Below are 17,250 nucleotides of genomic sequence, written 5' to 3' on the forward strand. Positions count from 1 at the left end.
GTGAATACCTATAGGGGGAAAGAGTGCTTAGCCCAGGTAATGGCCGACCCTAGTGAATACCTATAGGGGGAAAGAGTGCTTAGCCCAGGTAATGGCCGACCCTAGTGAATACCTATAGGGGGAAAGAGTGCTTAGCCCAGGTAATGGCCGACCCTAGTGAATACCGATAGGGGGAAAGAGTGCTTAGCCCAGGTAATGGCCGACCCTAGTGAATACCGATAGGAGAAAAGAGGTTTTTACGTACCCAGCAATTCATTAAACTTTCCCCCCAGTATTTCTTCTGTCTCATATGTAGCGGAACTGGACTGGGTCAATCGTCGGGGACTAGGTAGCTCAATTGGTAAAGCATCCGTCTAGAGTTCGAAAGGTCCGGGATTCAAAATCCCAGTCTAGTCGTTGCATTTCTCTTTCTCCTGTTACAAAATTGGCAAGCTTGCCAAACCTTGTTTCAAGCACTGGGTGAAAGGTTAGCAGGGGGATATCTGAGCCTGGGTTGCAAATAGTGTTGTCTTCAGGGGCAAAGACTTAGAAATAGGAGGAAGGAATGTAGTGGAACTGAACGTGATCGATCGTCGGCGACCAGGTGGCTCAAGTGGTAGAGCATCCGTCTAGAGTTGGGAAGGTCCCTGGCTCGAATTCCGGTCTGGCTGTTACATTTATCTTTCTCCTTTTACACATATATTAGATATTATTGCATGACCACATGTAAACCTCAAAAGATATGCAAAGTTCTGCAATATACTGATCAAATTAGGGGGGTAGTATGTTTTGTTACTCTGTTTTTTCATTACTGAGAGGGTACTAACCGATGTCACGGGCACACTTTTTAGCTGCCATTTGTGCAGCTTCAGGGGTACGATTTCTGTAAAAAAAAAAACCAATGCATTTATAGTATTTTACTGAGCTTCACACTAAGTGCATGGAAGGCAGAACGCATGCTTGATGCGATTTATCCAAACTTTTAATGATACATAATATGAAAGCAATGATTTGTTTTATGTCTTCTTTGTATTTGTCTTAGACACATATAATTTTGTATGATATTGATAATTCTAAAATTTGATGCTGCTTTTTGTACAAAATAGAGTGGACCCATTCAGATATGAACTGATGTCAGTTAAATTTGAGAATTCAAATGCATAGGTAGGCAGAACCGTTATTTAAAGTTTTCTTTCAATTGATAAATTTCCTTGTTTCAGATACACAAGAAAATTAGAAAATCCTCGCAGAGATACCCTCAGCCGACCTGAGTTACAGCCTTACTATATATAGGACTAACCCCCAGATGACCTGAGTTACAGCCTTACTATATATAGGACTAACCCCCAGATGACCTGAGTTACAGCCTCACTATATACAGGAGTTACCCCCAGCAGACCTGAGTTACAGTCTTACTATATAAAGGAGTTACCTCCAGCAGACCTGAGTTACCGCCTTGCTTTATACAGGGGTTACCCCAAGTAGACATGTGATACAGCCTTACTATATACAGGAGTTACCCACAGCAGACTTGCGTTACAGCCTTACTATATACAGGAGTTACCTCAGTAGACTTGCGTTACAGCCTTACTATATACAGGAGTTACCTCAGTGGACCTGAATAACAGACTGACTATATACAGGAGTTACCTCAGTAGACCTGAATAACAGACTGACTATATACAGGAGTTACCCCAAGTAGACCTGAATTACAGACTGACTATATACAGGAGTTACCCACAGCAGACCTGATTTACAGCATTACAATATATACAGGACTTACCCCTATTAGACCTGAGTTACAGCGCTATTTTATACTACACATTTTTAGCCATGGCGACAAATTTCAGCCGATCCATTTTGCAGGGACAATATCCCATCAGACAGAGAGGCCATGATAAGTGTCCCAGCCATAGAGAAAACAATCTTGTATTTTTGTGTAAGGGCTGTAAAACATTAATATGTTCTGCTTGTATCATGACTTCACATAAAGAACACATAGACAGTTGCATTGAAATTGCAAAAATTGCAAAAGAACAGAGACAAGAATTACAAGATTTTGTTAATGACACTGATGGCATGAAGATTCCAAAATTTAAAGAAGAAATAAAATCAGCAAGACAAGAACTTTCCATCTGTATCCCAAAATACAAACTAGTTTCTGAAGACATTAAAAAACAGAGAGACAAATGTAAGCTAGCATTAGACAAAATAACGGAGGATCACTTAGCAATATGTGACAAAATGGAGAAGGCGTCCACAGACCTCCTTCAGACTTACATCACAAACCTGGAGGACAGGTTAGACAATTTAGTTAAACTCTCATCAGAGTGTAAACAGACCCTCCAGACAGGCACTGCTGTACGTATGTATGACTCGGTATTAGAAGTCCAGGACATGGACTTAGATATTCCACAGACACCTAACATAGACATGACAGAGTTTACTCCAGGTAACAACAGACAAAGTCACCTGGAGCAAGCCATGGGTAAAATGAAGACTCCTACTGACCATCTCCAGGCAGGATCAGCACCTAGCGGTCACTCCACACATGGTCCAGGTGTGAGACCTAAACAGTCCAAATCTACAGAGACGGGTCAAGCCTCCACTGGATCAGTCCTGTACAAACTTTGTGACAGTCCAATTGTCATATCCAAGTTCTCATACCCAGATCGTATCACATCAATCTGTTCTACACCTGATGGGTGTGCATGGCTGTGTGATTTCGAAACCAACACAGTAAAACTCATCAACAACAAAGGTCAAGTCATACAGAAGATACACCACACCAGTGACATCAGAGACATCAGTCTGGACCCAACCACAGGTCGTCTGTGGTTCTGTTGTAGAGTTGAGAGGACTATCTGGGAAGTATCTACAACATCTACACCAGTCACAAGGTTTACTACTGAAGGGAACCCAAACAGTCTGTTTGTGACCAGGGAGGGTCTGGTAGTGGTGGGCACACGGGGTACAGAGAGGTACGGGGTGGTGATGTACACAGCAGACGGCCGGGTGTTACACACAGACACTGTGGTGGGGTCAGGGGAGGGGTTGGTACGGTCCATCACACAGTGTGGTGTTACAGGAAACATAGCTTTAGTGAGTGGTAAACTAATCAGTGGAGACAGTAGTGATCCAAACAACTACAGGCGTCACATCATTGTGTACAACCCAACACTACAACCCCTTGTCCACTACCAGGGAGAGGGGATACAGGCACAGAAGGCAGTCACACCAGACAAGTTTGTTCCAGCAACAGTTGTATATGACAGTAAGGGTAATATTGTTATTGCTGACTGGAAAAGGAACACACTAGAACTGATAAGTGGAACAGGAAAGTACATAAAAACACTTCATACAAACAAAGGACGACGACAGAGATCAGTAGGTATACAGAAGGATGATGTGTTGTGGTCATACTTAGTGTTAGATACTGGAGTGTTGGCATACTTATCGTTAGAAACTGGAAAGCCTGGATTCAAACTTCTCAAGTATTACAGTGACTGATGAGTGACTAAACTAAACCTGGAGTGATGATACAGAGAAATGATTCCAAATGAATACAAAAAGAACTTTAATTTTAACATTAAACTTTGACCATTAATATTATGATCTTATACACTTGATCAACACTTATACAGACAGGCAATATTATGTTTGAGGAATTAATGTAAACATGTCACAGGTTTATTGTTTACAGGTTTTGTTAATAGTTACAACTCCAGTTTAGAAATGATGTTTACAAATACTGTCATTTACATCATGTCGGTTATATGTATTTTTTTACTATTCAAGGACAAGGTAATTGATTTCAAAAACCTGCAATGAAATCTGAAATCAGCGTCATTGTACTAATGACTTGTTGTTGATGGTGTATAACCTGACTTCCCTTGTATACTCAAATAGACTGTTCCATACCTATTCTAACCATAAATATTGGACATGGACCTTTTGTACTTAATCATTCTTAGCACAATTAACCTGCGACGTTATCATATAACAAGTGACATTACAAGTGGTACAAACACTGACACTGTCATAGAACATGTGACATTACAAGTGGTACAAACACTGGCACTGTCATATAACAAGTGACATTACAAGTCGTACAAACACTGACACTGTCATAGAACAAGTGACATTACAAGGGGTACAAACACTGACACTGTCATATAACAAGGGACATTACAAGTGGTACAACCTCTGACACTGTCATAGAACATGTGACATTACAAGTGGTACAAACACTGGCACTGTCATATAACAAGTGCCACTACAAGTGGTACAACCACTTACACTGTCATATAACAAGTGACATTACAAAGTGTATAAACAATGGCAATGTCATATAACAAGTGACACTACAAGCGGTACAACCACATACACTGTCATATCACAAGTGACATTCCAAGTGGTACAACCACTGACATTGTCATATCACAAGTGACATTCCAAGTGGTACAACCACTGACACTGTCGTATAACATGTGACATTACAAGTGGTACAAACACTGGCACTGTCATATAACAAGTGACATTACCAGTGGTACAACCACTGACACTGTCGTAGAACAAGTGACATTACAAGTCGTACAACCACTGACACTGTCGTAGAACAAGTGACATTACAAGTCGTACAACCACTGACACTGTCGTATAACATGTGACATTACAAGTGGTACAACCTCTGACACTGTCATAGAACAAGTGACATTACAAGTCGTACAAACACTGACACTGTCATATACCAAGTGACATTACAAGTGGTACCACCACTGACACTGTCATATAAACAGTGACATTACAAGTGGTATAACCACTGACACTGTCATTTAACATATATATGCAAGTTGTGTGACAGTGAGAAATCACAAAGATGTTTTATGTTTTTATATCGTTACCATTGTGAATCCTTTGTTCTATTTTATATAAATGTTGTAATCCACTTATATTTCCCATGATTCATATGTTCACATTAATTGGCAAGGGGAGGCAATTGCGAGTACAAATATCTAGACTTGTAAATATTATGTCCATCACAATTAAATGACTCTATCAATAAATGTTATTTTTACATTTTTCCAATTTAGTTTTTTAAGAAGAAAATGCCCAGAGGGCCTGTATTATCCGCTTTGATGTTTGAGCAATCATGGGACAATGTTCTCAATAAAAGTAATTTTGCAAATATTTCCATGTATTAAGTATCCATGGCCTAAGAACATTCTACACTAAATGGAACTTGATACTATTCTATCCCAGGATGCTACAGGTCATATATCCTCACCAAGGTACCTCCCTGTAACGCAGAATGTTTTTAAAGTTTTTTTTACATGTTTGACCCGTTTGACATTGGAAGTAGATCAGATCAAGGTCATTTATCTTCGGAAACTTTATAGAACTCCTTGTCAGGTACCTACTGGCCAACCACATTGCTCTGGGCTTCCTGGTTATTCAGAAGAACTTATTTAAAGTTTTTTTTATGTATTTGATTCATGTGACCTTGAAAGTATGTCAAGGTCAATTATTTGTGTGGAGACTTGATACACTCTATCCCAGGTACCTACTGGCCAAATTACATCACTCTGAGCCTCCTGGTTGTTTAGAAGAAGTTGTTAAAATATGTTCATGTATTCGACCCATGTGACCTTGAAAGTAAGTCAAGGTAATTTATTTGAAAAAGTTTAAAGCACTTCATACCAGGTACCTACTGGCCAAGTATCATCACTCTGGGCCTCCTGGTTATTCAGAAGAAGTTGTTAAAATGTTTTTACATAGTTGACCCCTGTGACCTTGAAAGGGTAGGCTAAGATTATATTGGAAGAAACATAATAGTACTTTGTCCCAGATTCCTATTTGAAATGAAGTCTTTCAAAGAAGAAGTTGACTGATGATGGACGACGGACAACACACCATACCATAAGCTCAACTGGCACCAGGTGAGCTTGTAAATTACCCACAACCTTAAAATGAAATGCTGTGAAAATAAAATGGGACAAGAAAAGTGTTTTAAACTGCATTTATTTAAAGCACTGAATTGCCAACACAGGGAATTTTTTTCTTCTTATGTTTTATTTACGTATGAAACAAAAAAAATGTTGCAAGTTGAATAATGTATTAATAATAAAAATATTTGTCCAAACACATAGACTAAAATAAATCTCCAAACACAAAATACATCATTTGTACAACAAAACTGACAAAGTACTGTGATGATGAGTGTTAGACGTGCCTTCTTACTCAATTGTGTTAAAAATTCAAGTGAATTAACAAAACATACATATAAATAGTTTGAAACCAGTTAATTTACAAAGAATGTTGATAAATAAAAAATATAATTGAAAATTATAGCTGTATAAAATGGTGAATGCCACAACAACTTAACCCACAACTGTGGCAGATCCAAAGACAGATATAAGGATGTGACCTACATGTGCTTGAGAACATCAAGGTTTCCTAAGCCCCTCATATCCGTCAGGGTACATCAAAACCACTTAAGTACATCAATGTTAAAGATTTAATATTCATTAATATAACCCTCTGTATCTTTTGAGGTTGCTGATATTTTTTAAATGGAGGTTCCTGAGCGGTTTCCAATTTGGATAATGCAGTAAAAAAAGAAGAAAAATAAAGTAAAAAAATTTGACCCGAGTTTTGTTGTAACGCTGGTCTCCCGCAGCTCATGTTAAAAATACCCTTCGGTATGGCTCTTACTCTAGCCAACTGGCTTAATTGAGGTAATTTAGGGGCCACCAGCTTCAGCAGAATCATCATTTTCTGTTCCTGCTTTTTGTGGCTCTGATGAACTTTTAACTCGACCTTTATACGAATTGACGAGCATCTCTGTAAATATCCACTGTTTATAGTAAATATCAATTGTCTATAGTAAGTGTCCATCATTTACAAATCACAGTTCCCTTACAGAAATGGACACCAGTCTGTTATGTCGGTTCAAGTTTGTCCAGAAATATACGATATAGGCTCTTGTCCGGGTTTTTTTCTATTTGACAACGAGTTTAATCAGCCTGATATCAAGTCTCGTACCAATTTTGCAGACAACACGTCTTCCACTGCCAGTCCTAGGAAAGAAGAAACATAATTAAACATTTTGAAGACTTGTACCAGCCAGGGTAGCAGCACATTAGTCGTAGAGTAAGAGGTTGTGATGAGTGCCTGATTCCCTGTAGCATTATTTCTGACCTGACTAATTTTGTCACCATCTAGCATATATGCATAATGACGAGATTATTATCAGCCCTGAAAATAAAACAAAGGGCCCAATGGGTCTGCATCGCTCACCTGGTATAAATCATACACTTGTAACCTTAAAAGTGATCTAAAATAAATCTACAGGCAAAATATCAGTATTTATGATTAAAATTCATTCAAAAGAACCTGTTAATTTTGTTTAAAACATTTCACCTCTGTGATTGAAAGTCGAACAAAGTCATTATGTTGAACAAATTTTATAGCCTTTCATCTCAGGATGCAACTTGCAAAGTATCAACATCCTGGGACCCATGGTTATTCAGAAGAGGTCGTTTAAAGATTTTAAACAAATTTGACCCCTGTGACCTTGAATATAAGTCAAAGTCATTCACTTTAACAAACATAGTATTCAGAAGAGGTTGTTTAATGTTTTTAACATATTTGACACATGTGACCTTGAATATAAGTGAAGGTCATTCATTTGAACAAACTTGATAGCCCTTTACCCGTGCATGCTACTGGCCAAATATCATCACCCTGGGCATTTTGGTTATTCAGAAGAAGTTGTTTAAAGTTTTTTACATATTTGACCCCTGTGACCTTGAATATGGGTGAAGGTCATCTATTTGAACAAACTTTGTAGCCCTTTATCTCAGCATGCTACTTGCAAAATATCATTACCTTGGGCATTTTGGTTATTGAGAAGAAGTTGTTTAAAATTTTTAACATATTTGACCCCTGTGACCTTGAGAATGGGTGAAGGTCATTAATTTTAACAAACTTTGTAGCCCTTCATCCCAGTTTGCTTCTGGCCAAATATCGACACCCTAGGCCTTTCGGTTATTAAGAAGAAGTTGTTAAAAGTAAAATATTGACGCCGGACGGACGGATGACGGACGCTGCGCCACGGCATAAGCTCACTTGGCACTTCGTGCCAGGTGAGCTAAAAATGCAAACACCAGATTGCATAACAAATTGATTTAAGGTGTATCAGTTACTTATGCTGTTTTCATGCTATGTAGACAACATCTAAGCTGTCATCACATTATTGCTACAATTTAACTAAAAATATTCAAACACCTCCCGAAAATCTTTGAAGTGATTTAATAAAGAAACTATGATGCGGCAAAAAAATCTGGATTTATTCGGACAAATTTTTAATACATGAAAATAAATGTCCCACTGGGTCACTTTTCTTGAAGATCAAAAAGCATGACAGTTCCACTAAAATCTGGACACATGACTGATTGGCAGGTAGGGTTTATTTTTAGCAGCTGTTACCTACCTAGTGATTTAAACAAAGTTGTCTCCCCTTTTGGTTTGTCCTTCACATTGTTTATAACTTCCCCTAGTTCAGCATACACTTCTGCCTACAAACATACAAAATACCAACAATAAATTGTATCTAGATTCCCCCTAGATACATACAAAATTGTATCTAGAATAGAATGTCTATTCAAAGAGCAATTTGTTTGTTTTTTGTTTAACGCCCTCGCAACAGCCAAGGTCACATGAAAATGGTCGCCTAGGGAGACACCGCCTAAAAGTGTGGGTAAGAGAGAAAAAGAAAAGACGGATCCCAAGGGATAGAAGGGGGCAGCAGATCAATTTCAGTCTCTTCAATGTCCTCTTAGAAGAAGACACTTAAGAAAACCTCCAAGATTTTGCAAGGGGCCAACATTGGATTTCTCTAATCTTACAACATGCATCGGGATACAGCGGGTCTATTCTTTACTCAAACTTGCACAGGGTTCATGAAAGAGTGACAACTATTGTCTAAAATGATTGCTATCACCAGGTGAGGAATACCCCACGTACCCCAGACAATATCACATCTCCACTCTCCTGACAAGCTGCCGTGCGACTGTCCACAAACACCACTGCTGAGGTCATGAGGGCAGGGTCGATCTCCTGCCAGTCTGGCCGACATGCTCCCACAGCTGAAATAGTTAAATTATCAAATTTGATTGGCTAATAAAGCACTGAATTTAGAAACACATATATATTGTCTCCCTTGTACTTTTCTTCTTCAGTAAATTTGGAAAAATTCACGTTAGTCAAATCATCACACATAAGTTCCGTGTACATATCTACATATTACTATTATCACAGTTTAAGTATCCCTGTACCAAAATACTGTAACTAAGGCATGACTAATGCATTGGTAAATCATTTCTTACAGGAAAACGATGCCTTGCGGGAACTTTATGAAAAAGATAGTAAAGATAAAACGTAAAAAATATAAACAACAACAACAACAACAACAACAACTGTGCTGATGTTTGAAAACTCAGCGTGACCTGACCGGGATTCCAGTCTCAACTTCAGATTGCTAACTATTGCTCTAACTGACTGAGCCACCAAAGTAAATGTCGTTATTGTTATTACATGCTTAACGGCTCATCAACACAGGAGAGGTCGTTAGGGCCGAGAACAGTCAACAAAAACAACGGCAAAATAAAAATGACATCAAACAAACGTCAAGGTAAAAGACAAACGTCAACTTGAATATTAAAAGTGACTATGGTGACTGCTATTTTCTTAAAAATAACAATAGCTTTCAGATAGTTTAATATTGTAGAGACAATTACTGTTTAGCAAAGAGATTTAAGACATTTACTTCCTTAATAAAAAAAATCTCAAGTCGGTTGAAGGTTGATGCAATCAAATAGCAAGTGTTTTACTGTAAATGGTTCTTGGCATCTTATGCATTGAGGCTGGTCTCCATGTTTCAATAAATAACAGGACTAGTGGATTATGTATGAAAGACCAATATGGAGACGGGTAAGGACAACCTCGTCTCGGCACCTCTCTCTAGATCTGTAGCTAGTTTACGCATGGATGGAATGCTGATAAAGACCTATAAGGGAGATAACTCTAACACAAACCACAGATATAGATACCTTACCATTGATGTGAGCACCTGGTTTGACCCAATCTTTTTTTAGAACTGGAACTGACGATGAAGTCACCGTGACGATAACATCTGCATCCCTTACTGCCATCTCTGCCGAGTCGTAAGCTGTCCCGTTGATCTCATCCGCCAGCTTCTGTGCATTTGATAGAGTTTTACTCCACACATTTATCTGAAACATTAGTAATGATTTTAAGTTATTATAGTAAAAGCGCTGCTTAGATTTTAAAATTGGTGTCAACTTTTAAAAACTAATTCACTTCTACGTTTCACACTTTTTATTCCCTGCTGCAATGTAGTAAGTGTTACCTGTCTATATACACATAAGTCAGATTGTTTTTGTTTTTTTGTGTGTTTATATCAGTTATAGACTAAAAACTAAAGCAAGAGTTATGTAACTTCACAATCAATACAGCATGATTTACCATGTTCAACATATTTGTGACCTTCACCTTCGACCTTGAGCTCTGTGACCTTGATTCTATTTTTACCTTTAAGTCAGTAATGGACTAAATAATGCAGTGTTCTCTACATACATGTATGCTGATGCTCTATGAAGGCAGCTTGTTAAATTACTTCTCTAACCTTGACCTTTGACATCTTTGACCTTGCTTTAATTCTTATGGGTTTAAAATTTGTTATGATCTTTAAATTTCCTGAAACAAAGTTTTCCGTGTTTCATTTTGGCACCATTGCAGCGAACACAAAATAGAAGTTAATTTTATCTTAGTAGATCCCAGTTTCAGGTATACTCCCATTTTTATGTTATAGATCAATAATAAATCATTATAATGACAATTACCTTTTTGAAGGAGAAGAGTGACGTGAGGGCGTGGAAATGGGAGCGTGCCTGGACCCCAGATCCTAAAATGGCCAACACCTGGGGGTCGTCTCCACAAAATAACTAAAGTAAAGAAATGAAATTAACAAAGTAACAATTCAGGGGGCTGTCTCCACTCGAAGTAGATAAAGCAGTTACGTGTATAACTGACCTTGGTTACTATGGTTTTGTTTATAACTGACCTTGGTAACTATGGTTATATGTATAACTGACCTTTGAAACTATGGTTACATGTATAACTGACCTTGGTGACTATGGTTACATGTACAATTTACCTTGGTAACTATGGTTACATGTATAACTGACCTTGGTAGTCCGAATTATTAGAATAATTTGATATGTAATGATAAATTATAGTTTATATATAACTGTGTAAGCCTTCCATTGCCTTGGCTGTTGTAGATGTGATAGTTTGTTGTTATGTTTGCAATATCAAGTGTTAAGATAAAAGGGTTTTCCCTTATGTTCTTTTTTGTAATACCTTCTTTTACCGCATTATGGAATGTGTTCTTCTGTGAAGAGCGATAGTGTTTACCTATGCAAATGAGATGTCTTACCATATAAGGTATCGTAGTATATGTTAATTAGTCCATAGTAACTTTTGACCAATCAGCGATTACGTCTTGGAGGGGTGTTGGTATTGCCAGCTTCAGTTTCATTCCTCGTAGTGCTGGCAGATTACACTTGTTCGTTTTTGGCTTACCCACCCACCAACCCCTGCATCGCCTCTAATTATTTGCCTCATGGTCATGAGTTTTTTGTGTAATTGTTGTTGTTTTTTTTGGCAATTTATTACATGCTGCCCCTTTGTGAGGTTTCTGTGAGTTTTATTTTTAATTATTGCCGCTTCATGTTGTATGTTATATGTTATGTTAGGTGGGTTACTCACTCTATTGATCGAGACTTTATAAACAACTATGTGTATATTTAGGCTTTATATTCTTGGGGAATGTTGGCTTTAAATTCTTGGGGAATTTTACCCCCAATCTCTTAAATAGATTATTACTTCACTTTATCTGTAGCCAGTTTTCTCGTGGTAAATTTAACAGATATATTCTCTGGGGTGGCTATGAGTCTAGTCGCTTCTCTGGATGCCTCCAGAGTCTAGTGACTTCTCTTGCCTTCTTCGGAGTCTAGCGTTTCCAATTCATAGTCTTTTATAGCTTCTCCATGGATATTAGGAGTCTAGTCGCTTCTCTGGTACTTTCAGAGTCTAGCTGCTTCTCTTGTTTTCTTTGGAGTCTAGCTCGCGCTCTTTATCAAGCTTCTCTGTGACTTCGCAGAGTCTAGCTTCCGTTAAATCTTTATCAAGCTTCTCTGTGACTTCGCAGAGTCTAGCTTTCGTTAAAATATTTTGAGAATAATTTGTTACTATTAGTAGGTTATAGAGTGAGTAGCCCCTGATACGCCAAATGTTTACAGTAGGTTTTAGTACTTGTTCTTTGCTTGCACATTCATTTCTGTCTTAACTCAAGTAATAAACAGGTTAACTCTTTCATTGTGTGAAGTTATGTATAAACTGACGTTTTATCGACTTTTTTCATATCGGTCTGTCGTCGATTAACGTCAGAACTCCGGCCCTCTATAATATGCGGGAAATATGCGACCCGCGTCTGGAGCGCACTTCAAACTGATATTTTAGAAACAAATCATCACTTTCACACACATGTCGCACATGGATCGAAAGATCTATTCTTTATGCACAAAATGAACATACATAACATGCCTCAAACAACTAATACAATCACTAAAAACATATTTTTCCAAACTTACTCTGTTTTACTCTAGTTTTTTGATAGCCCCGCCTTCCAATGCCACGTGACTAAAATCTTGCCGGGCTATGTCATAACGTTGGGAAATACCTTCGGTAACGCGAGATCTCGTCAAGTCATGTGACATTTCTCATGGCCTAATTTCCATAAAAAACATGGGTTGGTATAGAAAATTTGGAAAATGCTTTTCGTCATGATCTTTGAAACATCTTATTGATACCACCTAGTGCATAAAGAATAGATCTTTCGATCCATGTGCGACATGTGTGTGAAAGTGATGATTTGTGTCTAAAATATCAGTTTGAAGTGCGCTCCGGGCGCGGGCCGATATTTCCCGCATATTATAGAGGGCCGGAGTTCTGACGTTAATCAACGACAGACCGATATGAAAAAAGTCGTTAAAACGTCAGAATAATTCGGACTATGACCTTGGTAACTATGGTTACATGTACAATTTACCTTGGTAACTATGGTTACATGTATAATTGACCTTGGTAACTATGGTTATGTGTAAAACTGACCTTGGTAACTATGGTTACTTGTTTAACTGACCTTGGTTGCCACGGCAGATACAGCAGCAGTTCTCATTGTTGTGATCACATCTCCGTCCATTAACTGTATAGTAACAAAAAATACATATATGTTAATAACTTTTACCTTGTGAGTCTATGTTATCATGGGGATTTGTTTTGTTCATTTTATGGCTAGTCTGAACCTAGTCCAATATATATATCCCTGACTATATAGCTCCTTTTTAGAAACAATGATACCTATGTAATTCTATCTCCACCCCATCAAGTCTGAACATAGAAGATATTCATTTTTTGATGATTGATTAATTATAATTAACAGGTTCATCTGTGGAGTAATTTCGTTCTCAAATATCATCAATTGCTTCAGCAAGTATAAAGAATGTATTGAGAATAAACTTTTTTGATAGATAAAAATCAGGATTGCATGCAAGTTGGATATCCCACAACCCATAAACCATACAGTTTAAAAGATTATTTATTTTACTTTGATTCCATAAATTTATTCACTTAATTTTGTCCTAACATTTAAAAATAATTCTGATAGACCAAAGAAAAAAGAGGAGTTTTCCAACTAGCTCAATGACCCATTGCTTCCTCGATTTATGTGGCATGAAGTAATAGTGATTTTCTCCCTAACTTGAAAGGATGTAGGTAAGTATTTCACAGCATGACTACATGCTCCTACCCTTTTGTGCAGCTGGGTAGACTGAACTAGCAAATTAAAGTGTCTTGTTCAAGGGCAATTAAAGCAAACCTGGCTATACTACTGCTGCCATCACAGTTTAAACCTTATAAATGTGTCACTTAAACGCTACCCACTTCATTGTAAGCAAGACTAAAAGTGCACTGCAAATTCCAGACTGCTGTAAAATACAACAAACCAATTCAGGCACACCCGAGTCTGGATTGAACATGACAATGATAGCATTGTGGGTAGGCACATCTTTGTTGTTTGGAAAAAATGTGACTAGTTTGGTTGCCAAAGCACCTTGCTCTTGACTATAGGCAGGCATTACTCCAAGGAATCTGGACAAAACACAGAAAATTTATATTAAAAAGATGGTTATATTTCATTAGAAGACAATGTATCAACATTGCATTTAACATTTCATAACTATTTATGCATAATGTATGTCATTTTGAAATGCTATGGCCTAAGCTGGGGAGGTGGGGATTGACGTGTGTCAGCAGGGGTCCTGGGGGGCATATCTACACTACAAACCTCATTATTATATCTTCTGTTATGATGCCATTAACAAAACAAAAAATGTTTTCTTCTTAAACCAATAGTTAGTTTATATCCAACCTTTAGCACATGAAACTGTTAAAGCTATGTAACGATGTGCTCTCAGTTATGCAGTTTCCCTGATTCCCCCTTCCTTCCAGGCTGCTGTCAAATAACCCCTTTTTCAATTCTGTACTACTAACCCTATGTTAGTTATTGTATAATTATAGAGTAATATAGTCTAGCTGAATTGTATGACATATTGTAGATATTGTACATTTATATTTATATGTACTAATGCCAGCTTCTCTCTAATTTGTTGTAAAACACAAGGAAATAAATAGATTCTACCACATCATTCTTCCTCACACATTTTTTGAAAACATATGAATAATACATCATATGTAGATACAAAGACTGTGGTAAAATTTGAACTAATTAATATGTTGTGGGATACATGATAAACACCTGGTGTCATACAATATATATATACATGTGGATTACCATACATGAAACCTAGAATATCCTCTGTATCTTTACGTAACGTTATGTAGGGCAATGTATAAATATTGTACACTGGTTGTTTATCATTGTAGCCTTACATATAATGACGACTTCTTTCTCATGTATATATTCATGATCATACATGTACCTGGCAAGTTCTGATCAACAATGAATTCAAGGTCATGGACGGTCAGAATGCAGGTCAAGTCTAGTAACTGCAGGTCATTTCAGAATGGAAACTTTGTCATCAACATTAGTAGTAATGGCATTTATGCTATTAAACTTTAAACTAAGAAATATATACCAGAATGTATTTTCTAAGACATATTTTAATATTTATAGCTTTTAAAATTCAGATTTTAATTATTTTTCAATGTTGGGATATTAGCAGTGCAAAGGCAGAATATATTAGCACAGCTGCAGCTGGAGAATTAAAAATATGCATGTACTACAATCTGCACAGGTCATGGAGGTCAATATATGCAGATTGACCTGCAGAAATGCAGCTGACTTGGTAGATATGCATGAATATGAAACAACAAGAAAGATCTGTTCAGGGAAATATCATAATTTCCTTCAATGTGTTATTTACAATCATGCAGGTACATAATGGGAAAGGTTTTACCATGATTGTAAATTCCCTACATACCTTTGTCTAAATAATAATAGTGGTCATCATAAGGTGGTGCAGTAGACTATGCAATTACCTTTCACACAGACAGCTGGGGTTTGAATCCCTAATCAGAGGTGAAGTTATATGGGGTCATTTGCCTGGAATAACAGATTTTCTACGGGTAACCCAGTTTCCTCCTACATTAAGACCCCCTGTGCACTACCATCTGGGCCAACAAGAGTAATAGATATGAATTGACAGAATGTTCACTTGTTTATTAAAAAAAAAAAAAGAAAGTCACTATAACTATGGATCCCTATTGCAATATTAAATGAATTTTAATTTAATTTAACAAACAAACAGATCTATTACAAATTTTCTAGTAAACATAAAACCGTAATGGTTTAAATGTACAAAGAACTTGTTCTGAAAAGTGTTGAGTCTAATTGTTCTGAGTACACAATTTTTTTTTTACTAAAATGATTTGAACAAAAAGTGTACTTATAAATGAATAAATCATGCATTTACTACAAGTTCATGTATTTTTTATTGATTGTATGAAATTAGTTAATGTTCAATAGCAGCATGAAGCAGATTTATTTGACATTTAAATGTTCATGTAGCAATATTTGTAATAAATTCAAGCTCTAAATCTGTAGATGTTTAGAGATACTATGAATTACAGCCAACAAAAAAGGTTAATGTAGAAATAAACAACATAAATCTAAAGGATTGCATGCAAATATTTGTAATAATAATAAAATTAATAATAATAATAATACACAACATTTGATATAGCGCCCTATCTAGCTAACATAAGCCACTCTAGACCGCTTTACAGTACATATTATAAGATATACAATTAATACAATTAGGATATACAATTTTTGAGGAATTCGCAGGAGCTGCCTTATCAGGCGCTAACTACTAGTCCTATGCCACCTGGCTAATATCTCCATTTGTGTGTATGCCTGCGTGTATGCTGGAGATGTATTTTGTTCTGTTTGTAGTGGGACCGTGCTTACAACGACATCTTTTCTATAGTGCCACCTCACTTGAATGCTACATCAAAGATACCGCAACATCCACCAAGACCATTTTATACTCAACCTGGCTTGTTGGAGTAGTGTGAGCAGGAGAAAAACATTTTCTCTGATATTCCATGCGAGCGACGATTTCGGGTATTAACCCCCAGTCGCCTGCGTGGAAGGCCGAAGTATAACCACTCGACCAATTACTGTCATAAAATTCACAAAAGCTAAAATTTTAAAAAATCCTTTTATCATATTTATATATATGTGCTTGGGTTTATTTAGTCATTTCAGCTTTTGTGACACAAATACCTGTGGTCTATATAAGATTATCATTGAACAGAAACTTGTGCAAGTCTACAAGTTCTACTTTCGATATCGCATAAAAAATACTGACCCATTGACTTTGCTGACAGGTACGATAGTCCTGACCGGTTGAACCACGGACCCATTGGAAAACTGGGCAAGAGCTGTTTCCATTTCAGGGATCAAACGTTCATAAGTAAGAACGTTTTTAATTTCTTCCCGGGATATCCAAGTCAGTGCCATCTTGTTCTGGTTAGTTTCCTCCTGTGTAAAAGAACCTCCTTTTGGAGTAAAAACACATGTGTCACTGGCTCGTACTTGCT

At 37.2% G+C, this 17,250-nt stretch overlaps 2 protein-coding genes across 3 annotated transcripts; one reads left to right on the top strand and one right to left on the bottom strand.

Moving 5' to 3' along the window:
• The first annotated feature begins 1,794 nt into the window (after positions 1 to 1,794).
• On the top strand, positions 1,795 to 5,647 carry LOC110455650. Of its 2 annotated transcripts, XM_021505897.1 has the most exons (2): positions 1,795 to 3,415; positions 3,446 to 5,647. In XM_021505897.1, the coding sequence occupies exons 1-2, from the start codon at positions 1,813 to 1,815 to the stop codon at positions 3,487 to 3,489; spliced, it is 1,647 nt and encodes a 548-aa protein (XP_021361572.1). In that variant the 5' UTR covers positions 1,795 to 1,812; the 3' UTR covers positions 3,490 to 5,647. The 2 variants fall into 2 exon arrangements, with proteins under 2 accessions (XP_021361572.1, XP_021361571.1); XM_021505896.1 differs by having other exon boundaries at positions 1,795 to 5,647.
• A 336-nt stretch (positions 5,648 to 5,983) lies between these two features.
• LOC110455669 (ketimine reductase mu-crystallin-like) lies at positions 5,984 to 17,194 on the bottom strand. Its single transcript, XM_021505930.1, has 8 exons — positions 17,019 to 17,194; positions 14,130 to 14,274; positions 13,268 to 13,330; positions 10,905 to 11,006; positions 10,097 to 10,274; positions 9,007 to 9,128; positions 8,474 to 8,558; positions 5,984 to 7,058 (listed from the first exon to the last, which is right to left on the bottom strand). Exons 1-8 carry the CDS (start codon positions 17,168 to 17,170, stop codon positions 7,000 to 7,002), a joined length of 906 nt encoding a protein of 301 aa, XP_021361605.1. The 5' UTR covers positions 17,171 to 17,194; the 3' UTR covers positions 5,984 to 6,999.
• Between the last annotated feature and the right edge of the window lie 56 nt (positions 17,195 to 17,250).

This window comes from Mizuhopecten yessoensis, unplaced genomic scaffold (assembly GCF_002113885.1).
Source record: "Mizuhopecten yessoensis strain PY_sf001 unplaced genomic scaffold, ASM211388v2 scaffold8361, whole genome shotgun sequence".
In the NCBI taxonomy this organism is placed as follows: Eukaryota; Metazoa; Mollusca; class Bivalvia; order Pectinida; family Pectinidae; genus Mizuhopecten; species Mizuhopecten yessoensis.

Bases quoted from the DNA above. Each gene is read 5' to 3' on its own strand.
- LOC110455650 (XM_021505896.1), top strand. From the start codon at position 1,813: ATGGCGACAAATTTCAGCCGATCCATTTTGCAGGGACAATATCCCATC.
- LOC110455669 (XM_021505930.1), bottom strand. From the start codon at position 17,170: ATGGCACTGACTTGGATATCCCGGGAAGAAATTAAAAACGTTCTTACT. The intron at 14,275-17,018 runs GTCAGTATTTTT...TGTTTTGTCCAG, and splicing joins CCTGTCAGCAAAGTCAATGG to ATTCCTTGGAGTAATGCCTG. The intron at 7,059-8,473 runs GTAGGTAACAGC...CTTCTTTCCTAG, and splicing joins AACTTTGTTTAAATCACTAG to GACTGGCAGTGGAAGACGTG.